This window comes from Zonotrichia leucophrys, chromosome 14 (genome assembly GCF_028769735.1).
Source record: "Zonotrichia leucophrys gambelii isolate GWCS_2022_RI chromosome 14, RI_Zleu_2.0, whole genome shotgun sequence".
Taxonomy (NCBI): Eukaryota; Metazoa; Chordata; class Aves; order Passeriformes; family Passerellidae; genus Zonotrichia; species Zonotrichia leucophrys.
In genome coordinates this window covers 408708-434611 of record NC_088184.1, presented here as the reverse complement: position 1 = coordinate 434611, position 25904 = coordinate 408708, and the positions used below count along the sequence as shown (strand labels likewise).

At 49.5% G+C, this 25904-nt stretch overlaps 2 protein-coding genes across 4 annotated transcripts; one reads left to right on the top strand and one right to left on the bottom strand.

Moving 5' to 3' along the window:
- Positions 1–3585: 3585 nt before the first annotated feature.
- Positions 3586–14711, bottom strand: LOC135453987 (uncharacterized). 2 transcript variants are annotated; one of them, XM_064725611.1, is made up of 4 exons: positions 14497–14711; positions 5414–6399; positions 5113–5285; positions 3586–4398 (listed from the first exon to the last, which is right to left on the bottom strand). In XM_064725611.1, exons 2-4 carry the CDS (start codon positions 5787–5789, stop codon positions 4021–4023), a joined length of 927 nt encoding a protein of 308 aa, XP_064581681.1. In that variant the 5' UTR covers positions 5790–6399; positions 14497–14711; the 3' UTR covers positions 3586–4020. The 2 variants fall into 2 exon arrangements, with proteins under 2 accessions (XP_064581681.1, XP_064581683.1); XM_064725613.1 differs by having other exon boundaries at positions 3589–4398; positions 14165–14670.
- A 2514-nt stretch (positions 14712–17225) lies between these two features.
- On the top strand, positions 17226–25886 carry RNPS1 (RNA binding protein with serine rich domain 1). Of its 2 annotated transcripts, none has more exons than XM_064725615.1 (7): positions 17226–17353; positions 20459–20614; positions 20891–21082; positions 22233–22335; positions 22863–23016; positions 23474–23615; positions 24809–25886. In XM_064725615.1, coding segments are annotated over exons 1-7 (855 nt in total). In that variant the 5' UTR covers positions 17226–17351; the 3' UTR covers positions 24915–25886. The 2 variants fall into 2 exon arrangements, with proteins under 2 accessions (XP_064581685.1, XP_064581684.1); XM_064725614.1 differs by lacking the exon at positions 17226–17353 and adding an exon at positions 17453–17481.
- The last annotated feature ends 18 nt before the right edge of the window (positions 25887–25904 follow it).

The window sequence follows — 25904 nt, the reverse complement described above, 5'->3', positions numbered from 1 at the left end:
AGGCGTATCCATGTCCTCAGTGGCCACACCAGGTGCCAATATTCAAATCTGAGCACCTATTGCTTTGACCACAGCATCCCAAAAACTCACTTCCTTTTCAAACCAGGACACTCCCTAACCCAAATGCCTTTTTGACCAGTTGAACAACTTCAGTCAATTCTGAGCAGTGGGTAGAGATACAAAGTGTAGTAAAAAGTATTCTGTTGGGTGGGATGACAATCTCAAATCCTTTTCGTCACCAAAAGAAAGCTTGAGAATGTGCTCAAGTTACCCGTGATGCAGCATGGCAGCATGACTTCAGAGCAGTGGGGGGGAGAAAGGTGAAGAGCATGGGAGCAGGAGGGCACAAAGTCATGGGAGCAGTGTGATCCTGACACCAGAGGGCTTCTGACTACCCAAAATGCACTGTGGTTTCTTGGCAGAGTTTAACATAAAATATGTGGGTTCACTGGTGAAGGTCCGGGGCCAGGTGTGGGGTCAGCAGCCAGAGCAGGAGCAATCCACCAAAACCTGTCTCCAGGGATTCCTGGCCAGCCCCCATCCCTTCTCCATGGATGGGAGAGTTCTGAAAACCAGTCCTGAGTGTGTCACCCCCAAAAATATGCCATTCCTGTCACACAGTGATGGTAGGTAGCAGGGGCTCTGCTTCCAGCACAGTGAGCAGGGCTGGGACCAGGGTCAGGTGACATCTATACAGGAGAGGGCACATGTGGGCAAGCCACTGGGCTTCAGTGGGGAGGCCCCTGCTTTTGGACCTGTTGCTCACACAGAGGCTCAGTTGCTGGGAGCAGCTACTGGCTGGAACTGTCCAGAGGTGGGATTTCACAAGGGCTGTAGCAGGGAAAAAAGAGTGGGAAGCTGAGACAGCCCAACCTATTGTTGCCCAGACAAACTGTAGGTGCCTCATCGCTGAAGTGTTCCAGACCAGGTTGGGTAGGGCTTGGAGCAACCTAGGATAGTGGAAGATGTTACTGTCCATGGCAGGGGATTGGACTAGGTAGCCTTTCAAGGTTCCTTTCAACCCAACCCAACCTGGCCCAATCCAACACATTCTCTGACTCTGATTGCGTGACCTCCTGGGGCTCCCCCATGCTGGGAAAGGTCAAGGCTGTAATGCCTGTTCTCTGCTTTGTTCCCTCAGCTTCCTTCCAGGGCTGGGAAATTTCCCTGTTTGTTATGGGATCTCTTCTGCTCCTGTTATTTTTTGTGGGCCTGGCTTTTTATTTCATCAAAAGGTGAGAAACCATCGTTGTATCTGCTGTGTATCCCCCACCCTCTCCTTCCCCAGGGCCTCCTCTCTGTAACTGCTGCACAGAGACCTGCTCCTTTACTCAGCTAAACACCTACACTGCCTTCAGACTGTTCAACATGCTGCTCCTCATCCCTGAAGTCCCTTCCTTTTCACAAAGCCTCTGTTCCTGTCAGAGCAGACTGCAGGAGGCTGAGATAACACCAGTAAATCCTGGATGATGCTGGGAATGGCAGCAGGTGCAGCGTAAGGGCCATCAGTGGTACTGACAACTTGCTGTGGTGGGAGAGCAGAAAGCTGAAGGCATGTGGCACACAACAGATGATGCTGTGGCCACAGGGAAGAGCTCTTCCTTGGAGCAGGATGGAAATGCCAGACACCTTAGGATTACGTTGGTGGGAAACACCTTCCGTGTTACAACATGACACCACATTAAATACTAACTTGGTGTTCCCCAATGTGGTCAGGAGGCAAACAGCAGCTGAACACTCAGGCTATACGTCTGTCTGAAATAAATGTTATGGTGGATAGGTTATTTAACCAGCCCAAGTGATTTGTTGTTATTAATTTTTGCTGGGTTTTTTTTAGCACTGGATAAAGGGCTGATGTGCAAGAGTTAGAAATGAGGAAGGTTCTTAGAATACATCTGGAGAATAGAAAACCCAGTATATATATATATTTTTTTTTTTTTAATAATTTAAGATAGCCCAAGTCAGATTTAGGGAAGCTCTTTCAGAAACCAACGTGGTTTTAAGTACATGTGCCAGGGAATAGCAGTTGTTGTGCTCCTCTTTTTCTCTGAAATGTTAACAGAGACATTAGGGAACTGTGCCTGCTGAGTGCTGATCATCCAGCCTCCTCTTTTCAAACCTGAGGTGCAGATTAGCTGCCTTGTGCAAAAGAGCAGAGCAACTGATCATGTGGTTTTTTTCATCTGTTGCTTTTCAGACATCCCGAAAATTACACCAACATCCAAATGAGTGACTGCAGGCAGATGGCAGCAGACTTCCAGTTCCCCTGGGCACAGGTGGATCTGACAGCCCTGGGGCCAGCAATGTGTGTGGGACAGCAGAGCAGGTGTCCAGCTCCCCCAGGCTCTGGGGCTGCTGCACAGACCTGCCACACGCATCTACCTCTGTGCCCGTGCGTACAGCTCCATGTGTGTGTCTATGTACAAACACCTCAGTTGGTTTTTACCCTTCTTAATTTTGACCTTTGACTCAAAGAGCCCTCAGAAACAGGCCGGGAACTTCTCATAGGCACAGGTTGTGCCAAGCGTGGTGCCCACGCAGACAGAAGCTGCTTGGCTGATGTGGAGGAAGGACACGTGCTCTGCTTCCTCTCGGGATTCACTACTGGCTGCTGAGCCAAGGCCACCCCCATCAGACCTTTCCTGCTGGCAGCCAAGGCCAGTCTCTGGTCCTTCTGGACTCCACTGCTCAGCGAGGGCCCATCAGCCTCCTCCGTGCCCTTCTGGTGCAGGGAAGGGGTTTCTCAGCATCATGACCTGCTCTGCTAGAGCAGCACTGTGCCACCAGCAGCCTGCCCGAGGGAGAACCGGGAGGGTATCCTGCCCAGGAAAACCAGTTAGAGGAGAGCTAAACACCCAGTTAATCAGCTCCTGCCCAGGTGCAACTCTTACTGCTACAGTCTTGCCCATATCTCACCAGACAGTGGGCAGCAGCAGTACCAGACTCCAGATCTGTGGGGCGAGGAGGGTGGAATCTGCTCAGTAAAAGACTGTTTCCTACAAGTGTCACAGACATCTTTTCATAAAAATCCTTTCTTTTAGGATTTTTCCTCTTCTGGGAAGCTGGGGCCCCAGAAGAAAAATGTAAACAATTATTATCTGCTGTTGTGGAATGTAACAGGTGCATCTGTAATTGGTCTTCTGTGAGTGTTTTGATTTGCTGACCACTCACAGGAGAGCTTGCTTGCTTTCTGCCTGGACACAGAACTTTGTTATTCATTCCTATTCCTATTCTATTCTTAGCTTAGCAGCTTCTGCAACTTTTCTCTATTCCTATTAGTATAGTCTTAATGTATCGTACATCATAAATTAATAAATCCAGCCTTCTGATCATGAAGCAAGATTCTCGTCTATCTCTCTCACCCTGAGGAACCCTCATCAAGTCATGTAACATACAAGTCTGATGTATCCCTAGTGGTGCAGCAGATGATACCAGGCTCCAGCAACATTGTGTGTGGGGCACTGGTCTCACCTCACAGGTTTCTGCATCCTGTGCAGTTCCATGCATGGTGATAGTGACCCAGACAGTTCCAGCCTGCTCACTGGGTGAGGGGTAGGGAATACACAGATACTGATCCCACACTGGTTCTGCACCGTGCTTTAGACAGATTTTTACTGAACAAGCTCCTGTGGAGGGAAGGGCAAGATTGATCATCGTGGCATTGATCCATAAGAGAAGGAAGCATCCTGTACCCCTGGAGTCCCACCTCCCTGCTGTGTCCATGTTAGCTGCATCCTCTCCTTGCAGGCAACTGCGTTCTCCTGAGGTCCATGGGCCCCAGCCAGCTCCAGTGCCAGCCAGGATCAGCAGCACAGGAGGAGCAAGGCCTCAGCCTTCCACTGTCCAGCCTCTTGTGCCAGGCAGCCCCTTCCAGTCAGCAGGGCTGGGAAGATGAGGCACCAGGGACCTTATCTGCTGGGCGCTGCATGGACCTTAATCCTTGGGCAGCCTCTGAGAGATGGTTCTTCCTCCTGGCTCCATTAGCACAGGCCTGCTGGCACACACAGGCCTTGTGGGAGCTCAGATCAGCTCCATCTTGAACTGGCTGAAGTTTGGCATGCTGGGCGAGGGCTCGGCCATGCTGCTGAAAGGCCCACAGGGCTGGGTGGCAGGCACAGTGCTGTGGCTCACGGTGGAGCTGAGCTGCTGCAGTGTCACCAGCACCTCCTGCTGCAGCCGCTGCTGCTGCTCCTGCTGGCGCTCCAGGTGGCACTGCCGCTCCAGCACCGCATGCAGGGCCTGGCTCAGCTTCTGCACCTCCAGCTGCACAGCATCCAGCTTCTCGGCGATGGCAGGGCAGCTGGGAGCAGGCAGGGACACTGCTCCACTGCAAGCAAGGCTGTGATTGCCCAGACCCACAGAGTCTGGCACGGCAGTCTGAGTGCTGGCATCTTTAACCTGGCATAGTGAGAGGCAGGAGAGAAGGGAATGTGAAATATTATCAATGGCATTTAACATGGGATTCATTCTGCACTTGACTACAAGGCTCAGAGAAGGGCTCTCAGAGAAAGACATCACCTTGCTGCAGACCTCTAGATCTCACCATGTTCTGCTCTTCAGCCCCACCCAGCCCCTAAGCTGCTGCTCCATCAGAGCCCCTGGTGCACCATGTTGTTAGCAGATGCTGATCCATCCTGGTGAGTGCCACTGTACAGCAGTGGGGCTGCCCATGCTGATGCCAGGCTTGTGTTTACTCTCTGCACAGACAGAAACAACACACCCTGGATTTTGCTTTACAGCCTTGGGTAGCTGGTAGAACTTCCTGAGATGGTACTGGCACCAAGCCTTAAAAACAGGTTTTGGAGCTGCCAGTTGGAGGCCAAGCATGGCGTGACTGGCATCTCCATGGCCAGCAGTGGGTGCTGGCTGGAGGTGGGTGCGTGCATGGCCTCACCCCCACCCAGAGGGGCTTCCCAGATATATTTGCCAAGTGCCAGCGTTAGCATTGCTGGGGAGTGCAGCTAGCAGAGGCTGGGGGCACTCTGGAAGCCTTTCACCCTCAGAAGCCTGCCCCCACACATGATGTAGATGCAGCAGGATTCTGTGCAGGGCTGGCCGGATGGCAGCAGCTCCTGGCTGGAGCACATGGCCTCTCTCATCCTGCCATCCTACCTTTTTCTGCAGGAGGATAGCCCTGTCCACTGTCTTCTTTTTCACCATCAGAGCTGAGTTCTGGGTGGGGGGTGTGACCAGCTGCCCTTGGCTGGGCAGTGTCTGGGGCAGGGGGGCAAGGCCCCTCAGAGCAGTCCCTGGAGCCAGGGCTGTGCCTGTGGAGCTGTCATCACCTGCAACAACAGAGAGAGAAATACAAAAAAATACACTTGGGGGGTCTCCAGTGGGGAATAGGGCCCTTTCGTGAGCCCAGCAGTGCCAGGAAGTGGCCATGGTAAACCCCAGTGGGGCCAGGCCTTACCATTTCCAGGGGCCAGCCCCATAGCCAAAGTGTCCCCAAGCTGCCCACCGTCCTTGCACAGTGAGGCCACGCTGACAATCTGGATGCCTTCCTTGGTGTCCTGGCTGCCCACAGGATCCCCGGTGGGCAGTGCAGGGTGCCGGGTGCTCAGCAGCCTGGGGAGCTCAGCCTCGTGCCCCTGCCAGGGCTGGTCCCCATCCCAGCCAGCTGCTGCTGACCCCGGCTCCACACTCTTCCTCTTGAGGAAGAGGTACACGGCCTGCGGCGTCACTCGGATGTCATCCAGCTCCAGCACCTTCTTGATCTTGCGGAAGCTCAGCCCAGCCCTGCGCAGCTCCACGATCCTCCTCTTGGCATGGTCATCCAGCCGGCCCATCGTGCCGGAGCTCCTCCTGCGCCCGGCACTACATCCCCGGAGCGCACCCGTGCCAGGGATGCTGGCACCCCCCGGGCAGCTCCGTGCCCTGTGATGGTGCTCAGGCTCAGCTAGTGCCGTGCTGCCAGGCTGCTGACCCTTGCTCTGCGTCCATGTGGTGCCATCCCCAGCAGTGACACGGTTCCCAAGTGGAAAGGGTGAAGGACGTGGCTCTTCCCACCAGAGTGAATGTGGACAGCCCCAAGCCTGTCCCTTGCTCACTTGGAAACCCTTTAGAGAGAGGGATCCAGCTTGGTCCCCCAGTCTGCCAAAGGCACAGAGGATGGCGATGGGCTTGGCTCTGCCCAGTGTCTCAAACGGGACATCAATCCCACCCTGCCAGCAGCACAGTGAGGAATCAGAAGCAGTCAGGACCTCAAGCAGCAACTCAGTGTCTCAGGAAGCCTGGAGAGAGTCCTGGCAAGTGATGGTTCGTCGCGCGAAGCTGGCAGGACTCCATTGTGTTTCCCTGGTGGCCCAGAAGGTCACAGCAAGCAAAACTGTAGAAACTCCATGTGTTTCTGGTGCTGCAGAGCCTGCCCTTGGGTCTGGAGATGACACCGTCCTGTACCTTTGGGAGAAGCAAACGCAACTACTGATACACTTGTAAAAAAGGCACAACTAAAAATACAATGGCTGCACTTCCTGTGCTTCCCTTCTCACACCAGGTACGTGCCTGTCCCACACAGGGATACACCTTTATATGTCTATCTATGCACATGTATGTGTCTGCACAACTATGGTGGAGAGTATTTTCCACTCTCTACCAAATTCCTTAATCTGCATTAAGGCATTTCTTGGACCCTCAGTGCTGCAGCTGCTCCCTAAAGGACATGCTTTTAGGTTTCACTTCACTAAAATAAATATCTTCCAGGAATTCCCAGAAGGCAGCAAAACACTTCCGATTAGAGACTACCTTAAGTTGGCTGCTGCCAAGCAGATGTGATATAGGAACCTTTTCCAAACCACATTTCCCAAGCTACATGTGGATCTTAAAAAAGACAGTAATGTGTTACATTGGCCAAGAAGGCACAGAGACTATTGGACATCAGTGTCAGGGAGAATTGGAGTCAATTTGACAGAGGAGTTTTGCCCCTCTGCATCTTACTTGTTCCATGGCAAAAGAAAGACACATTAGCTCCAGAGATGTAGGTTCTACTTTGATCCAGCTCTGTTTATGTCAAGAGGCCACCCCATGCCCTGCTTGTGTGCATTAGGGACCTTGGAGATAAGAGCTGGGGCAGTGGATATTGGATACCAGACATCCTTGGATGTGGACAGTACAATTGCAGAGCAAGAGCAAAAGGTCAGAAATTCTCAACCTTCCCCACATCAAAGGAAGATGCTCCAAGGATACCACCACCTTAAAGCTACAGGTATGAGGTGTCTGAGCCCTGGCAATACACTCTGCCCTCCTCCCACAGTGCCTCCAGACATGGCCAGAGGACACTGGAGTGAGCTGATCTGAGCAGCTGTGACAGAAACACCATTTACATAAATGCCAGGAAAGCCCATAGCCACGGCTGCAGCTCCACCCAGCCTCCACAGGGAAGATGAGGAGACCACCTTGGAGGAGCACCAACTCCACACTGCATCTCCTCCAGCTTCCTCTCCACTCTTTGTGTAGCATCCCCATGTCCCAAGTCCCTCCTTCATCACATGCTCATCCCCTTCAGCCCTTCCCAGTCCTCAACTGAGATCCCACTGCCCTGCCCTGGCTTTCCTGGGCTTGGGGAAAGTTCACGGGAGGCACAGACCATCCCTGCCCTGCTAATCCCACATAAACTCAGTATTCCCAATTCACAGTGTTCCCTCAGAACCCTCCATTTGTTGGAGGATCAGCAGGATGAGGAGTTTGGCCAGGATGGCTCCAGGGCAGTAGGGCTTGGCTATGGAGAGCAGCTGCATGGAGATACCATCAATGCTCAAGACTTCACCCAAGCTCCTTATCCTTCAAGAACTGCACTTGCCTCTGCAGCAGGTCTTTTAAAAAAATCTATTTACTGATCAAAGGTAGACCAAGACCTGAAAAGCCATTTCAGAGAAGACACTGCAAAGCAGGCTGGGGATCAGAATCCAGCAGGTGAGCAGGAGATGCAAGAGGCAAGTGCAGGCCTAAGTGCAGGTCAAAAACCAGCTCCAACCCTGCTCACTTACACCTTGAGGGCAGACAAAGTGCACAGCAGTGACTCCACCCCTGTCAGGTAGGGGAAAAGGGTTACCACTGAAAACAACATGAGTCTATTCCATAAAACACAGGAATCCAGAATGCTTTGGGTAGAAAGGGACCTTAAAGCTCATCTTGTTCCACTCCCCTGCCATGGGCAGGGACACCTCCCACTATCCCAGGTTCACCCAAGCCATGTCCAACCTGGCCTTGAACACTTCCAGGGGCAGCCACAGCTTCTCTGAGCACCCTGTGCCAGGGCCTCACCACCCTCACAGGGAAGACTTTCTTCCTAATATTTCATCTAAACCTACTCTCTGACAGTTTGAAGCCATTCCCCCTTGTCCTATCTCTAGATGCCCTTGTAAAAAGTATCTCCTCATGTTCCTTGCAAGCTCCTTTCAACTATTGGAAGGCCAACTCATAAGATCCCACAGTCAGCCCTTGCAACAGCCGGGCCTGGCTCCATCTCTACTTATACCTTTATTTACCCAGGTCTTGCTGCAAACTCACAGTTTTCCTGTACTAAATGTGCTCCCCACTTCCACACTGAGTCCATCACCTCCTCTTTCTCCCTCTCCAGAGGGTATTTTCCCCAGGGAGCTGCAGCCTGTGCTATGCACACACCTTATCGACTTACACATTCACAAGAGAGACGAGATCTTTACACTCACCTGGCCTTCAAGGTGTTTGTTACTCTCCAATAATGTTGAAAAACAAAAATCAGTTCAATGAGAGGGAAAGATTCAAGGATTTTCCTAGACCTGTGACTGATGAGGTTCCCTTTGCTTTCCAGGGCCAGGCTGAGAGTGACATGTTTCCTCTAACAGTTTCTTACACCACTTGGGAAAAGTTAATTCCAGTGGTGGTTTTGCAGGAGGATAGGAAAAGGGAGCACATCTGTGTAAGAAAATTCACAGCAATTGTGTGAGCTCACCCTCTGGCTCTAAAGCTTTCCCTTTCTGTGGATGTCAGGAATACAGAGAGGGTACATCTCCTCCAGAAAATCCTGACACAGTCTCATCTGGACTGACTCAATCTTTGCTATTTCTAAAACAGAGCAGCATCACAAAGTTGGCTTGGCTGGCATTTCTATACAAAGACCAGGTGCTGTGAGCTGAGTGTGCAATAAGAGTCCCCTATTCTGAAATCCTGCTTGCCTCTACCTCCCTGGCTGTTACATTGTGTTCCAGCCACAGCTGCAAGTCCTTTGGCAAACCCAGATTCTGCAGCCACAGATTATTCCCCTGCAAGCTACAATGGCTCCTCGTGGTATCAAAGCCCCCCACACTCCTTGTGTTTTGCAGTGGGATGAGGATCCCAGGGGAAGATGTGGTGACTGGATCACTCAGTTTACTTAGTTCCAATCAGAGAGGCCTGTCATGCAGCACCACAGTCTACAAGTTTTTCCCTTTAGTGGGTTGGCTTCTGAGACCTTACACAGCCAGCTGGACATACACATTTGCCTTGTTACACCACCACACCTGCAACAGGAATTTTACTCCAGCCTGCCAATTTAGGTGTCTGTCCAAATTTCAGATTAGCCACCCTTTCTTTAGCTGCTGCTGAATGCTTGCAATGCCTGAAGTCTTTATGTACTTAGTTTTGGCTGAGAAAGGCCCTTTACCTTGGTATTACTGCTGATAATGCTCTATTCCATAACTCTGCATGCAGCTATATCCACAGAAACACAGCCTAGAGACTGAAGCAGCCTTCCCATCACAATTGTTTCCTTAGGTCCCCTATGCTCTGGCCCAGATAATACTACATACAAAATGAAACAGCCTCAAGAGAGGAGGAGAAAGAAGACAGCATGCTCCAGGCTTCCTTTCAGAGCAGAGTGGATTTAAGGTCTAAAAAAGAAGAAGAGCATGAATTCAGTACTCCCACAATTCAAGTGACATAACCACTAGCCTTAAGCCAAGCAGGCTCTTCCTCTGCACAACTTGTCCCTTGTGCAAGCCTCCACTTCAGGAGGTGAACCTGAGAGAGAGGACCTTCCCCATCCTGCACGTCCTCGGGGTAGAGCTCCCTCACCTGCCTGCACACACATCCACCCCAGCCACTACCACCTGTCTCTCCCACAGTTCTTCTGAAGCCCTTATTACCAGGCTTTGAATGCCAAGTTCCCCAAGAGTAAAACATTCATCGTGTGATCATGGAGCTGGCTCATGTCTGGGAGGATTAACTTCTCCCTTTTGTCTCACAGCTGCTCTTGGACACAGGCAGTTTTTATCCTTATACACAGGTACAAGCAAAGCTGCTTCTAGAATTCATGCTGAGGTGATGCAAGGAAAAGTTTATCCTTCAGCAGACATGGCACAGGTCGCTGTGCTACCCTGGGGCTGGTTTCTCAATGGCTCTTTTAGCCGCACCACAGCATGCCCATGGCCAGCCTGGCCCATGAGATGGAACAGCCTTGGAGACATGGAGGCATTTAGGTACAGATGGTCTTAATCAGAGCAACAAGCTCCCATCCACTATTTCAGGAGCAGCAAAGTCATGAGACAGCAGGTACAGTGGTGGAGTAACAGGTTTCACCAGAGAGACAAACTGCTGATGCTGAGAACAGATGTGATTGAAGGAGAGGAAGGAGAGAAGCAAAAGCTGTGACCCACAGGGAGCATGACGATGCAGAGCAAGAAGATACAGCTCACTGTCTGGTCTCAGCAATTGAAAACAGACACTTCATGTTGTTAACATCCCAAAGCATGTTGAGCTTAAGGGCTTGGTGTGCTGCACAGAGTGCAAAATACTCCTGCCCTAAGAAGGTCCATGTCAGATCATGAAGAACAAAGTTGGATGTGGCTATGTCTCTTTCCTTTCAATGTTCCTTGTCCAGTGCAAGGCCGGTTTACCAAGCCATGGGAAACAGTGTACCTCATTTACAATGGATTCAATGTTGCCAAAAGGGGATTGATCCTCATGGACCTTGTAAGGAGACACAAGCCAATATGCCAGACCTGGGCCTTGTGATTAGAAACAGCTCTGACAAGGTTCTCTTGTCTTGTCAGTTGTCTCGCTTGTCTTGCTTTCTTTTGTGTCTGATTTCCAGACTTCCTCCTCAGACCCCCAGCACAGCCTGGGAAGCTGGAGCAGCTGCAAGCAGCTGGGGAGAGACACTCATCCATCTTGTTTAGTTTTGTTGCTTTCCCGTAGTGTTCTGAATTGCTGCTGCAAAACCTGGCAAGATGAGACCTTTTTCACTCTGCATCAGCTTGGAGGGGAAAATAATTATTATAAACATCTCCCAGAAGCGCAGGGAAGACAGTGCTGGTTTACATGGGACTCACATATAGATTCAGACAGCAAGGAATGTATCAAGTAGAGCAAAGGAATTGTGGAAGGAGTGAGTCTGCTATGGATGCCCAAATCCTCACCCTGCAGGGAACTGTGCTCTGAACACAGTCATGTGTCCATGGGGAGTACAATTCTCCACTGGGCTTCCCGCCCTCCAGGTCCTGTTCCAGAGCTTGCCTGGCACAGCTCAGAAGGGACATGGATAGTTCTTTGTCCAACTCCTGGCCCTGCACAGGACAGCCCCAAGAATGGCAGAGCTGGCCAAGGTGGTTCAGTGGAACTTAGCCCGGAAAAAGATGAACAGTATTAGGTGTCCAATGCTGAAATGTTGCCAAAGCAGAAAGATCTGTGCCAGGGAAAAATGGTAATTTCTCCTAGGCTGCAATTTTACTCAGTGCCACTGTTCTGTCGGATTTGCCAAGCCTTATGGAAGCAATAACATTATCTAACAGTACTGAGTGTAGCGAGGCAGCATCCCACCTTACCTGTGCACCTTACCCTTTCTTTGTAAAACTGGTGAAGGAGCAGCTCTGTTACTGGTTTTGTCAAAAGGTGATGGATCAGACGAATTTAGATGGTGCTGCTGCTACCTGAGCCTTGCTGGCTCCCCTCTGAAGGGATAACCTCAGAAGATTTTAATCAAGTTGTACTTCAGACATCAGAATGGCAGAGAGAAAGGGTTGGGTCTGGCCCAGGGTTTGAAGTGAGCTGTTTAGAGCCCATAGCTTGGTTTGCTCTATCACCTCCTCTGCCAACTGCTTCATTCGTTTAGGCTGTGCTTTCAGAACATTGAGGAGCTACCCCTGCCTGGCCACACTTTAAAAATCAGATCCTTACATGGAAAACATAAAAAATTATGGTTATACCTTAAGATTTGCAGAATGTGGACACTGAAGAAAGTTGGATTGCCACAAAGTTTCTTTAACAGTTTTGGGGGTTGCAAAAAAAAAAAAAATTGTGAGTACAATGGTCAATGGTACACATAGTTCGCCTTGCCTCAGACAATGCTACCACAGCCTGGAGCTCATTGGGAAACAGGGTATAGAGATACAGTGGAAAGATAAAGAGGAGTGTGTTGGGATGTTTAGGAACACAGGGTAACACTGTGTTAGTGTTGTTAGTACTGCTACCTCACCTTTGAGGGGAGAAAGGGACTGGCATTGGGAATACTGGAAAACCCTCCTGTATCAGTGAAAGGGTTTCAGGCCGTACACTACAGAGCAGAGACCCTGTATAAAATCACACTTTGATAGCCTGGAACAAAAGGCTTTGCACTGGATCAACTCTCCCACAGCCCAAAAACCAGAGGTCATCCTCAACATTTTTACCTGGTCTGACAAAATCAGCATGGCTGTGATGCTGTGTCTGGTAAACGTTGGGTATGTATCAAGAAATTATTTGGAGCATCCAAACATGATTTTAAGAACTGTGGAACCACAGCTTGAAGGAACAAGATTCTTTCACAGGGCACTTGGAGGCCTGTGGGAGAGGAGCAGGCTAGATTTCACATTCTGGCTCCAAAATCTATCTTTGCCCTCACACTAAACAAATTAATCAAGGTGAACTTTGGTATTCAGACAAGAACAATAAATACCAAGTATCTCACTGTCCTGCCTTTACCTGTGCCTCTCTGTAAAGCATTATGAATTTTGAGTCACTGCTCTGCACAGACACAGCCGTTCCAGCAGAGAGAGCTGCACTGGCTATGCCACCAGCACGCATTGAATTTCTAGTCTTTCACATGCCTGAATAGGAAACAAATAAATCACAGCAAAGTGTAACATAGAATTTATTCCTTGTGGTGAAACCATGACGTTTGCCTAAGTTTAGCATTGAGCAGGTATATTCCTACAGCATCGGGACAGAAGAGCATTGCAGGAAAATGAGCATCAAGGCACAGTTTTTAAGCTAAAAGCCCTGAAATATACAAATGTATGCACTGACACATCCAGGGGCAGACAGTTATGAAGTCCTAAGCCTGTTCATGGCCTAGCTACCAGTATGTACTGTAAGAATAGCCTTAGACCTCCAGAGAGCCAGTTGTTCAGAAACTATGGCAGACGGCTTAACAGACCTATAAGTATTTCAACTAAATTGCTAAATTCACACCCTTCTGCTGATTAGAGAGAAACCCCAAAATCTCCTATTTTCATTCCAAATCTATGTAGGTACTCAACAATGCAGCCATTGGAAACTCCCTACAATGACAGCTAAGGCTGTCTCTACACATTTGGATGAAAAGTTTCCAAGTCCTCAGAAGACAAATGCTCCACCCTGCAAAATTCCTCTAAGGAAGCCACACAGACTGTATCCTTTGGAGCCACACATCCCTACTCTCATAGAAGTGCGAGAGTGGCAGACTGAACAGGAGGCAGAGCAAAGATCTCCCAGCACAGGGAAACACCAGCATCCAGAGGCTGTGGATCTCCCAGCACAGGGAAAGCATCCAGAGGCTGTGGGCTGGGCCAGTGCTGCAGTGCAATCCCCACAAATGTTAAGCAATGCCTGGTACAGGGTGCTCACACCTCACCATGATAAAGAAATGCCAGTGTTGATGTGGGCAGAATGACCCACGGAACACCTGGATCTCTGGGGCCTCAAGGAAAGCTCTCTGTAGCCGCCACCACAACCCAAAGCCAATTAATAGGAAGGACAAATGAAGTGCCAGTTGCAAGTCGGCACAGCACACGGGACAAGCGCCCTCAGCCTCAGGCAGCGTTTAGAGAATGAACCCCAACCCCACTGGCACCGGAGCGGAGCAGTTCCCCTGCGGAGGTGGCTGTAAACGGCCTGTCCTCAGCAGAAGCCTGGGAGTGCAGGAGGGAAGGGACAGAAAAGCACTGAAGTAAGAGCCAAAAGCAGCACTCACACAGCTCTGTTATTTCATCTCCTGCTCGTCCACCAACACATGGGCGGTATCTAAAGGAATCTGCACTTCGCTGGAAAATTGCTGGCCAGGCTTCTGAGTTCCAGAAGTGGCTGGAGGACAGCACTTCAGACCGGGCATGCCACTCCCAGCTCCGACATGGAACCTCAGCACCGCCCCAGCTTCCGCACGGCCGCGGGCCCCGGAGCCCTGTCCTGCTGCACCCTCCCTGTGCTCGCACCACTGCCGGGACTTCCTCTCATCCTTCCCCACGCCACTCGCAGCGCCCAAACCAGCTCAATGCACGGAAGCAAATGGGCAGAACACCCACGTACAGGGACTCCCGACGGCTGCCGGGGTCCTCTCAGGCGACGGCACCAACTCGCTGCCGCGTTCTCCGGTGGCCGGCACCAGCCAGGTGCCAGCGCAGCCCAGCTCTACCGCAGCCAACTTTCAGGGAAGCGGCTGTTTGAAAACCTCCCGTCGCCTTTGTTTGGTTGGGGCAGAGCCAGCAAGGGCTGCCGGGAAGGTCACCCAGGAGGACACCGATGTACAGGAAGGGCGGAGCTCGTCTCGTAACCCTTTCGGGGCAGCCGCGCTCCAGGGCCATTGGAGCCGCGTCACCTCAGGGCACAGAGCTGTGTCCCGTCCCGGAGCACGGCCCGGGCTTGGCTGGTCACACCCGTGCCACAGCATGGAGGAGAAGCCTCACCAGAGGCAGCGCTGCCGTCCCTACAGGTGCCCTCCAGGCCTGGAAGCGCCAGCTCGATCCCTGCGGGGGCTGGTGCTGCGCTGTGCCAGCCGGGCTGCCGGCAGAGCCTACAGCGGGGCCATTCGCTCTGAGACTGAAGCACACACGCGCTTTGAGCTGTTCTCATCTCTGCTAGTGCCCCCAAATGAGATGTTAAATGTCTCTCCTCGTTCAGGCTTGGCTCAAAGGCTCAGTCCTGCCAGCTGATGGCAGCCCTGGAAGCGGATCCGAGCCCCCACACGCTGCCCTGGGCTGGCCCTGCGGCTCCAGCTCTGCGGGAACCTGCTTCAGCTAACAGCTGGCAGCAAACCTTCTATTACAGTATTATTGTTTCTCTGCTGGGTCAGTGACCTTACCTGCCCACCCCCGGAGAGATGACAGCTGTTATGAGAACAAGGGTTTGGAGGATTTTGGGATCAGCTAGCCTTTATGGCATTGCCATAACTGAGACAGAAAAAAATGTTGAACTCTGTGAGTGCAGACGGGCGGGTGTTAGGCTCTGCTCCCAGCGAACGTGGGACAGGATAATGGCAAATGGCCTCATGTTGCACCCGCCGTGGTTTCGTTTGGATATGTGATAAATACATATTATATTGTTGGCTTTTTGCAAATATTAAGATGAATGCTACATGTGCAACGTTAAAATAACTTTGCTTTTATTTCTGCTATTAACAAAAACTTAGACATAGTAGTAGCGGTAGCTGATATAGTTAGGGGTGAACTGTCTGTTTGGTTGAGATAACATCCAGTGAACATGTCATGAGGCCCCTGCTATTGATATGCCAGCTATCAGCATCTGCCATCTGAAGAAGGTATGGACCAAGGCCCAAAGTAGAAGTGGTAAAGAGAAGGGACCAAAACCACAGCCAAGAAACACGCCTGCTCTAAAAAGGCAAACCCAAGCAGGGGCCATGCATAATAGTTCCTGGAACAGGTAAACTAGTTTATGGAGAAATACGAATATGCATGAGTCTATGAATATGCAACAGGCTGATGTAAAAGGTATTTAAGGGGTATCTTGGAAGATAAGTGTGCTCTTGGCTGAATGCCAAGCACCCAGCCCTTTTTAATGCTTTGCTTTATTTCTGTCTCCTACTGTCTTTTTATTAAACTTTTTAATTTTTACCAGGAAAGTGAACCTCGTTTTTCACAGATATTAGGGATATACTCCATGCAGAATGGGTGGTCAGGCACTAGAAGAGGCTGCCCAGGACAGTGGTAGAATCACCATCTCTGAAAGTGTTCAAAAAAATATGTAGACGTGGCATCTGGGGATGTGGTTTAGTGGTGGCCTTGGCAGCACAGTGGGAATGGCATTGGAATTACACTCAATGATCTTAGAGGACTTTTCCAACCTAAATGATTCCATGATGCTAAGCTCATCATGACAGTCTACTAATAGTCCTCATTTCACATAATGCAGTTTCTCATTGAACCCATGCAGAATTTTAGTAGACTACAAAATCTCCTGCGAGAGAAATCTGCCCTTTAACAAGATGCTGTGGACAGAAGAACAACTTCCTTTTTGCTTTCTTTGGGGTTTTGTTTATTTTCTTTGTTTTCTGAACCTGTTCCATGCCAGGTCATACGTAATACCTCTTGGTTTTGCAGCAGAACGGAAAATAAGCCTGTTTTTCTTCTTGCCAAACACGAATTTACAGACACCTGCCCTGGTCTTGCTCATGTGCTGTGATGGAGGTAGACAGGACATATCCTTCCACTGCATTCAAGAGGTGAAGTTTCTGTCATCAGGAATTTAACAGACGTGCCTGTGGCCGTACACATAAGCTGATCAGAAAGATCTGTCACCTTCAAGGCCCTGCATTAGGGATGGGGTCAAAATACACTTCTGGCTTTGTTCATCTGAAGTCAAAAGTCAGGCAGCCAGTGTGGTGAGAAGGTCAGAGGTTCAGTGTCTGCAGTGGCAAATTTCAAGTTCACAAACACATTTGGCAGGGGGAGAGAGAGGATATCCGTCCCACGACATGAAATACCACTGTATGGTGCTCCATCTTAAGTCTTTCATTCGCCTCTTCCCCATTTTCTGGCAGTTGAGAGGGCAAATCCCCTCACAGCAGTACCGCCCCTACAGCCGCCACCACCTCAGATCAGAGTCGGTGTGCTGTGAACCTGCACCTGGGACAGCGTGGACCAGAATTCACGCGTAGGCGCTGCAGCCTGCTGGGCTGTCAAGCTCTTAAAGCCCAGAGCCGAAGCCCCAGCCGCTACTGCCATTGCTATGCAGGGCAGGGTTTGCAGGAACCTTTATTGCAGCGCTGGGGCAGCAGCGCCCCTGCCCCAGCCCGCCCCGGTTCTCTTCGGGCCCTTCCGCCAGTCCCGCCCCCCGCTGTGACGCCATCGCCTCGCGCCGGCGCTGCCCCTTCCCGCCCTCCTGCGTCACTCTCGCGCGACGGGCGCGGAGCGGCGGCGGCGGCCAAGATGTGAGTGCGGGGCGGGGGCCGCGCCATCCGCGTCCATCCGGCCCGGCCGCGGCCCGACCGGCCCCTCCGCCGCGCGGGGCGCCGTGGGGAGCGCGCTGGGGCCGCCGAGGGGCGATGGTGGCGCGAGGGTCAGGGATGGGGCCTCGGAGCCGTGGCCTCCCGCGGCCGGAGGCGGGGAGGGCAGGGGAGGGAGGGCCGGGGCGGGGCCGGCCGGGGAGCTGGGCCCGGGTGTCGGCGCCGCCGCGGCCCGGCCTGCGGGAGGAGCGTTGTGCGGGCCCGAGGGTCGGGTTGCTGTGCTGATCTCGCGGCCCCTGCCCCGCGGCTGCTGTACCGGACCCACGGCGGGCGGATGTGGCTGCCCGCGCTCCGCCAGCCGCGGAGCTGGGCCAGCGGCCGTAGAGGGCAGACAAGGGCCGGGCGCCGAACCCTCCACACACCAGGAATTGTGCCGGTTTGCAGCTGAGGACCTGGAGCAGACTGTCAGTAAAGGACTCGCCTACAGCTCTACGGGAAGCCTGAGGGCGAGCGAGTTTGCTTCCTTTGCCACAGAACTGCTGCTCTGAGTGTGCAGATTCTGTCTCTAAAGCAGAAACGTGTGTGAGATGGACGTCTAGTTTGTGTCGATTGCTCTCTAGACTTTCTGGTTTTGGGTGGATGCCCCTAAACCAACTATTTTTTAGCGAGTGAGAGGTTCTTGATTGTAAGGAAGAAGCATGTCGCTTAGAAATGCAATGTTGTTTAGCCTTGTGTGAGGACTGTGATTTATCCTTTCCACATTTTCCAGTGAATGCCTGAACTTGTGCACGTGAAAATGCCCACAAGGTAGGGTGAGGTTTCCAACTAAAGTGAGTTTGGCCAGTGGCATTCCCGAGAAAGGATTAAAACCACTAGTTAGTTTGGAGACTGCTTATTCAGTGCATCATTCGGTGAATGTTCCAAAGCCGTGTGGCTGATCTGCCTGGGAGGTGCCTGTCCCAAGGAGCAGTTAGCAGTGAAACCTGAAAGGAGATTGTATCCAGGTGAGGGTCAGGCTCTTCTCCCAGGCAATGGGCAACAGGACAAGAGGACACAGGCTGAACATGCACTGGGGAGGTTTAGATCAGGTAAGGAAGAATGTCTTCACAGAAGGGGCCATTGGGTCCCTGGAAGGGGATGCCCAGGGAGGTTGTGGAGTCACCATCCCTGGAGGTGTTTATAGCAAGTGCTGCATCCAGTCTTACTGCTCTGGTCTAGTTGACATGGTGGTGTTGGGTCAGAAGATGGACTTGATGGTCTCAGAGGTCTGTTCCAATGTAATTGAGTATGTGATTCCATTTCCTGCCTCAGCAGCAGGCTGGGTAACAGCAAACATGCTGGTCTTTATCTGTGTTTTCTCTTCTCCCAGAAGGGGTAAAACCAGATCTGACTCTGGAGTACTAACAGTTTTGTGTGCTGATAACATCATGAGTTTGATAGTTCCCAGGTGCAGGAGGAGCTGATATGTAGGCAGAGATAAGCCAGACCTGGCCATGGGATATTTGGAAGAAAAATGGGCTCTGGGGTGACCTAATTGCAGCCTTCAGTACCTGAAGTGAACCTGTAAGAAAGATGGAGAGAGACGTTTTACAAGGGCCTGGAGTGCCAGGAGAAGGGGGAACGGCTTCCCACTGACAGAGGGCAGGTTTACATTAGAGATTAGAAAAAAATTCTTCCCTGTGAGGGTAGTGAGGTCCTGGCCCAAGGTGCCCAGAGAAGCTCCCATCTCTTGAAGTGTTCAAGGCCAGGTTGGTGTAGCGAAGGCCATAGCTGGGGTGTTGGAAGGTGATGAGTTTTAAGGTTCACACCATCCCAAACCAGTCAGTGATTCTGTGATTTTATTAAAGGAAAATCTTAGGTTTTCTGGTCTTGTGAAACCAGGAACCTGTCTGTTCTGTACCACCCAGCTGGGCTCATGGAGGAGCTTTATGAACTGCATCCCCCTTAGACGTTGCACTGGAGAGGCACAGAGCTGGATAGAAATGCCCTAAAGCTGAGTGACATGCACGAGTTTGCTTGTCTTGGCTCCTTTTGCAACGCCCATGGGACAGGCTGCTTTTTTCCTGCCACTGGTGCTCGAGGAGACTTTTCCTTTCCCAGCAGCTTCCGCCAGTAGCACACCTGTGGTGTGGGTTTCCTGTCCTCCATGCAGAAAGGCCACGGGTGGTTCTTGGTTTCTGCAGGGAGCTGGGTTTGTGAATATTCATTTGTGTTGTTTCCTGCAGTTGGTGTATTAGGGAAAACTGTGAACCTGAAAATCAGGAAAGCAGGTTTGGCTGTTCAGAAGTAATCTCTTCCCAACCATACATTTAATTGCAATTCAGAGAATAAAGTAATTGCTTACCAGAAGCACAGAAGCAAAAAGATTGTTGGGTGCTGTGAGCTGTGGAAGTTTTTTTCTTGTTCGCTCAGTTTGCCTGTGTGGGGATGGAGATGTTTCCAGCATCTTGCATTATTACAGTGCGTGTTCGGTGCTGCTACAGATAAGGCTGGCAGCTCCAACACACTTCTGTTCATTCCCTGAACGTTTAATTCCTTGGTACTTGGGGGTGTCATATTCCTTTAGAGGTTATTAAAATATTAGAGACAGGTCTGTAATGCCGATTTTAAACAATCCCCATGGTATAATCAAAATGTTACATGTTTGTAGATGTTGCAGATTTTGTGATGGATGTAGCCCTCATATAGTAAACATCTAGAAGTCAACTAATGCCCTGCATTTCAGTGCTAAATAGAGAGGTGTTAAATCTGTCTCCTTTTGGATCGAGAGCAAAGAGAGAACTGGTTCTCTGAATCCAAGAGTTAAAAGTGAGATGTGAGGCATGAGGCCCATTCTACCACTATGGATATCTCTGAAGGGGAAAAGGAGTTACCAGGATTAAAAAAGAAGAGCTTGCTAGAACTTTTTCTAAAGTGTCTGGAATTGCCTAATACTTTAACTCCACAGTTTCAGTAATCCTGAGTTACATTCAAAGTTCAGTGGTTTTTGTTGCTGCTCTGGTCTATATTTGGGTGTGGGACTTTTGTTGTCTGTGGTTTTTTTTTAATTAAGCAATTAAAAGGCTTGCTTTCTGCAATTTGTTGTTGAAGGGCTCCCTCACCAACCAAGCGCAAGGACAGGTCAGAAGAGAAGTCGAAGGACCGGTCCAAGGATAAAGCAGCTGCCAAGGAATCGAGTGAGAAGGATCGCGGTCGCGACAAAACACGCAAGAGACGCAGTGCCTCCAGTGGGAGCAGCAGTACCAGGTGGGTGCTTTTATGGGAGCATCAAATGACAGCATTTGCAGAAATCAGTACCTTTACTTGTGGTAGTCTTGGGCCTGTTGAAAGCTTGTGTTGTGTTAGTCACTGTGTGATTTTTGTCGAACTCGAGAGGGTTTATATTTTAAGTATGAATTTCTTTGGTTCTCTGGTGAGCTGTGGAGTTTCAGTCACAGTTACTCTCTGTAATTGTCAGAAGTTTCTCAGCCATTGTTTTTCTAGGTATTCCACTAATTTTTATTCTTCTCCCCCTTGAAAAAGATCCCGTTCCAGCTCAACTTCCAGCTCAGGGTCCAGTTCCAGCACTGGTTCTAGCAGTGGCTCAAGTTCCTCGTCTGCCTCCAGCCGCTCTGGGAGCTCCAGCACCTCGCGCAGTTCCAGTTCGAGCAGCTCTTCTGGCTCTCCCAGTCCTTCTCGACGCAGACATGACAACAGGAGACGGTCCCGCTCCAAGTGAGTTTTATTTGTCTTCTAGGAATTGCCAGATGTCACATTAATTCCATGTAGAATGCAAGATTGGGATCAGAACAGATTGTTCTCTGAAGCCCATTTGCTTTCTCCATAACTTAGAGATGTGAATTTTGTTAGAATGGATGTGCTGTGTTTCCTTAGAATTCAAACATACACCCTGTAGGAACAGAGGTTAAAAATCTAATTTTTAGTAGTTTAAAAATTTTAAATACTACATTTTTTAGAGGTGGTTTTAATCAGTGTTTCCTTAGTAGTATGGTCTAGATCAAAGTAAAGCTGTTCAATTCCTCTAAACTACAGCCATGACTAACAGAAAAGTCAGGGCTAAAACCAGCATATATGTGTACATATGTATATTTATATTCTTATTTATGAAAAGTAAAATAGGAAGGAGGGCAGAGGAAGCCCCTGTAAAGGTAACATGGGAATCAAGCTATCTTAATGTCTGTACAGTTCTCCTTTGTGTAAGGCAATGAAGGCTGATAAAAATCTGCATAAGGCTGTGTGGGTTTTTAGTATCACTCAGTTGATGGACTTGAAGATTAGGAAGAAGCATAAAGATAAATTTTCTACATACTGTTTTTTTGAATATTAAAGATTAAAGTTTCATTTCAGATTTTTCTTAGCTGCAAAGGCATTGTGATATGCAGCTAATTTTAAATAGATTTGTTTACATTTTTGGACCTCCGTAGTCAGTGGAAGATACAGAAATGCAAATAGTTGAATCTGTTCATTGCCTGGTTGTGGTATGCTGTGATCTTATGGCCTTATTTTGCCTCTTCAGTTGTTGAGGCAAAGAATGTTTTCGTATTTACATAGCTTTAGCTATGACCTCAACTTCATAGAAGTGCTTGCTAAACTTTGTGTTTGTTACCCTAGTTGCAGTGAAGTTAAAAATTTGCAAAAAAAAAGTTTTCGAATTTCAAAAGTTTCTAAAGCAAAACCAGACAAATGCAAGTCCTGAGGTGTTTCTGAGTGGAACACCCTCACCACCACCCCAACACTGTAACTTCTTCAGGACAAAGATGCCCTTCAGTAAAAATGGTATTTTTAATCATGTGATAATGACTGGCTTAGGTTTTGTCCTGCATGTTCCCTGAAAACTGTAAATGTTTTCTGTTGTCCAAATCAGGTCCAAACCACCCAAGAGAGATGAAAAGGAAAGGAAGAGGCGGAGCCCATCACCCAGACCCACAAAAGTGCATGTTGGAAGGCTCACTAGAAATGTGACAAAGGTAATAATGGCATGTTCCCTTGCAGTCAAGCATTTGTGTTCTATGAGAATGTGTGAGTTGCTCTTTCAAAGCTCTCTGAACCTTGGTTACTAGTGAGTTGCCAAGGTGTTGCTGTTGGATATTGTTTCTTTGTGTCCAGGTTGGTCAGTGAGGAAAATTTTCATATGATTTTACTGAGTCAAATACCATGAAGCCTTCTGAGAAACTGTAGTGCCTAAGAAGTCTGCCTGTTTTGTCAGTATTCCAGACCTTATATTGTGCTTTACTAAAATAGAATTTGGGACAACAGCTGAAATTACCTTGGAGGTATAAAGGATACTGGGCAGTTCTTGATAAAGTATCTGCAGAGAGCTGGGCTGGCTTGAGTTGTCTTTGCTAAAATGTAGTTTAAAGGTCTTCAGGGGTAAAAAGTTTAGGCTGCTGAAAAATTGATGTGATGTGGATTTACTGCTCTGGGCCAGCCAGGACTGGCTGGTGAGTGTGCTCTGTGTTCATAAGGCTCAGTCTCTTTCTCTCTCTCTCTGCAGGATCACATCATGGAAATTTTTTCCACTTATGGAAAGATTAAAATGATTGACATGCCAGTTGACAGGCTAAACCCACATCTCTCCAAAGGTTATGCTTATGTGGAGTTTGAAAACCCAGATGATGCTGAGAAAGCCCTGAAACACATGGATGGAGGTAGGTACTGACCTGCAGGGAGCCTGTGGGCTTTAAAAAAGCTTCAGAGTAGATGGATTTGATCAGAAAATGAGTTAGAGGTGATGGGGATATCTTTGGTGAGCAGATAGAAAGTACTGTCAGTTTTCAGCCCAAGTGGCTTTTGTGAGGTTCAGGACAGATCCAAGAAACCACAGAACTATTAGAACTAATCTTTTTTCAAAACAGTGAAAAAATAATTTTAAGCTTATATGAAAACCTTTCCAGGTTTACATCTGAACTGCACTTTGGTGGGATTAGATAAAGAAGTGTAGCAGTGTGAGGACTATGTCATAACAGCCCCTGAGCAGGGTGTGGAGCTCTGTGGGCTGATCCCACTTGAGTTGCTTCTGACAAAGGCGTGAGTTGCAGTGATATGATGTGTATATGATAGGTTGAAAAATACTTATTCTCCCTATTTCTGTGCTGCCCTCCAAAGGCCAGATTGACGGTCAGGAGATCACAGCCACAGCTGTGCTGGCACCACGGCCTCGGCCACCTCCCAGACGCTTCAGCCCCCCCAGGAGGATGCTGCCGCCGCCGCCCATGTGGCGCAGGTCCCCCCCTCGCATGAGGAGGAGGTAAGAGCTGGGACAAGGCTGTTCTTCTCAGTAACAACTCGTTATCACTGGAAGACTTGGCATGGGGACAATCCTGTTGGACTTCCCTTTCCCCTGCGAGTGACAGTAACACATTTTGGGCATTGCTTGAACCTGGGTTGCAGTTCCTAACTCATGAGCTCAGGGTGCCTGCTGTGGTCTGCACCCTGAGCACAGTCTGGGAACGCTCTCACCCTTCCCACCCTTCCCTGCCTGTTCTGTGGAGTGCCTTCTGCATAAAGGCTTGAAGATGAAATGGGAACAGACTTTGGCTGACAGAACACTTGTGGCAGGCTGTGCCAGCTTCTTGTTTCTTGGAAGCCCTTGTACCTCCCTCCCTCCCTTATTTCTGAATGGGCACATGACCAAAAAGCAGTCCTGTGTCAGGTGGGTGGAGTACACTGGCCCTAAGGTGTGATCTGACAGTTGTGCAGCTTGGAGCTGTCTGATTGTGCTCAGGTAAGTTCTGAGTCTTTGGTGTTTACATGTGTTCAAAATATTTTACTTGTCAGTAGTAACTTGATTGCTGAACAACTTTCAGCAAAGGTTTAAAAATGAGCAGTAGTTACTGTGGCATAAGATCCAGGAGGCTTCTTGGTGCTCCTTTAAACACACCTTTTGCTGAGGTCTCACACATGCAGGTTTGCCTCCTTTGTAGTATCTCCTACTCCATCTTCTACTGTCCTGTTAGCTCTGCTAGTATTCTGTGCCTGGAACTTCTGTCATAGCAGTAACTATACTGATAAGTTGTAGTAGTGAGAAGCTTGAAGCTAAACTACTTCTGGAGTAAGCTTCCTCTAAGGAGCTTGTAATGTGAAAGGATTTGGGTAAATCCTTGCCCTGAATATCACTCTTTCAGGAGTCAAAGATGACTTCAGGTGAAGGAGGATTTGATGTAGGATCCGAGTTCATTTTCCTTGAGGAAGAAGATAAGTTTCTTGTCTGTTGTTCAAGTATTAATAATTTTTTTCTGGTTCCTTAAGCAGAAGGAGAATAGCCAGAACAGTCCTGCTGTGTCTTCTATGGAGCTGTTTTGCTCAAGCTCTTTTCCCATGGTGTCTGAGGGATTTTGGCAGGAGGCAGGGAAGGGTTTTTAAAAAGTTGGTAGCTGAGCTGACAATTGCTTGAACGTGTTGTTGTCTCCTAACAGAAGCTTTCTCCTCATTCCCTGGCAGGTCCCGCTCCCCTCGGCGCCGCTCCCCCGTTCGCCGGCGATCCCGATCCCGCTCTCCCGGGCGGAGGCGCCACCGCAGCCGCTCCAGCTCCAACTCCTCAAGATAAAGCAAAAGGACTGGACAGCTTTTTACTTTTTAACTTAAATCCCATCAGATGGAATATTGTCCCTTTTTTATAATGAGTCTGGGTGAGGAGGAGTGAGAGATAATCCTGGCAGTGAAGGCAGTGTAAGAAGAGAGAGCACCAGTTCCTGGCCAGTAACCTTTGCTGTGAGGCTTCTGGATTCCTGGCATTGAATTGAAATTATTTTAAAATGGCTTTGATTTTAAAGGCTGAAAAACCATCTTTTCCAGGTAGAGGGAGGGAAAAATGTTTCAGCCTGTCTTTCTCCAGTTAGCAGCTGCTGCTTGGTGATTGTAAACGTTTAGCACGCTGTACAGACCAGCATGTAAATCTTAAGCTAGTTCAGAACCCCAGTGAGTAAGGCAGTGAGCCACATACCTTGATCTCCAGATGCCAGCATAGGAGTTTATCAGGGCAGCTGGAGCACAGACCTGCCGGAGACTTAATTCAGTACAAAATTGCTTTATTCCAGTTCCCCTGGATGGTTAGTTTCTGCAGAGTAAGCTTTTCTGTAATGCTTACACCAGGCAATCACCACAGAAACAATGGTCCAGCCCAGTGAACATGACACTGTAGAGCAGTGGAAAGCCTAAGAAATGTTCTGTACCTGCCCCCTTAAGTGATTTCTTTCACCTTTTTGTTGAGGGTATTGGTAAAAGCTTCCTACTCAGCCCACAGTGAAACAGCGTGCTTTTACAAATCCCCAATGAGTGACTGAGCACCAACCCCTTGGAAACTGCAAAGCAGAGAGGGAGGCTCGAAGCCATGATGCTGCCTGGATTAACTAGGGTTGACATAGGGAAAGGCAAAGAATTTACCACCTGTTGTACAGTCGATACTATACAGATTTTTTTTTGTTTGTTTTGTTTTGTATAACTTTGTATCCTTTTGGCCCATGTTGTGTTTGTACTTGTGTAGGACGAGCAGTTCTGAATAAAGCAGTAGGGTTGAGAAGGGCTGTGCCTCCTCTCT